This window comes from Myotis davidii, unplaced genomic scaffold (genome assembly GCF_000327345.1).
Source record: "Myotis davidii unplaced genomic scaffold, ASM32734v1 scaffold157, whole genome shotgun sequence".
NCBI lineage: Eukaryota > Metazoa > Chordata > Mammalia > Chiroptera > Vespertilionidae > Myotis > Myotis davidii.
The window spans coordinates 462,338-462,780 of NW_006288722.1; the positions used below are offsets into that span (position 1 = coordinate 462,338).

Genomic DNA, 443 nt, shown 5'->3' on the forward strand with positions numbered 1-443 from the left:
CCCTATTGATTTTAAGGGTAAAGATTTTAGGAGAGGATCTCAGTAGAATATTCAGCAGCTTTCCAGGTGTATTCTTTCAGGATTAGAGTCTCCACTGACTGATTGGTCGGCACCAGGCAGTGGGGTCATTATTCAGTGTAGCTGGTCCTGGCTCAGGTTTTACTGCTTTTCTGAGCCTGGAGCTGAAATACAAACTGAGACTTTGGTGTTATCTCTAAGGAGGAAAGGTCAAGGGGTCCAAACCTCATGACCATCCATATGCTAGGGGAGGAAAAGTCACCCTGGGGGCGGATCACCCACGCCCTCGTCCTTTCGGCGCCACGCCTCCCTGATGGGTCCTTCCTCGGACCCGCAGCGCTCACCTTGGCTTGGGCTTCAGGCTGGACCCTGAGCGTGGCCATGGCTGGGGCGGGCGGGGGTCCTGGCGCCGCACGAGGAGCGAG

The 443-nt window shown here is 55.5% G+C and overlaps 1 protein-coding gene across 1 annotated transcript in view; it reads right to left on the reverse strand.

Moving 5' to 3' along the window:
• PSME1 (proteasome activator subunit 1) overlaps positions 1–437 on the reverse strand; it is a 22,733-nt gene extending 22,296 nt beyond the window's left edge. Inside the window, exon 1 of the mRNA XM_006760855.1 lies at positions 363–437. Within this exon, the coding sequence (XP_006760918.1) occupies positions 363–401 (39 nt within the window). The 5' untranslated portion in view covers positions 402–437. The remainder of the gene's footprint in view (positions 1–362) is intronic.
• Positions 438–443: the final 6 nt, after the last annotated feature.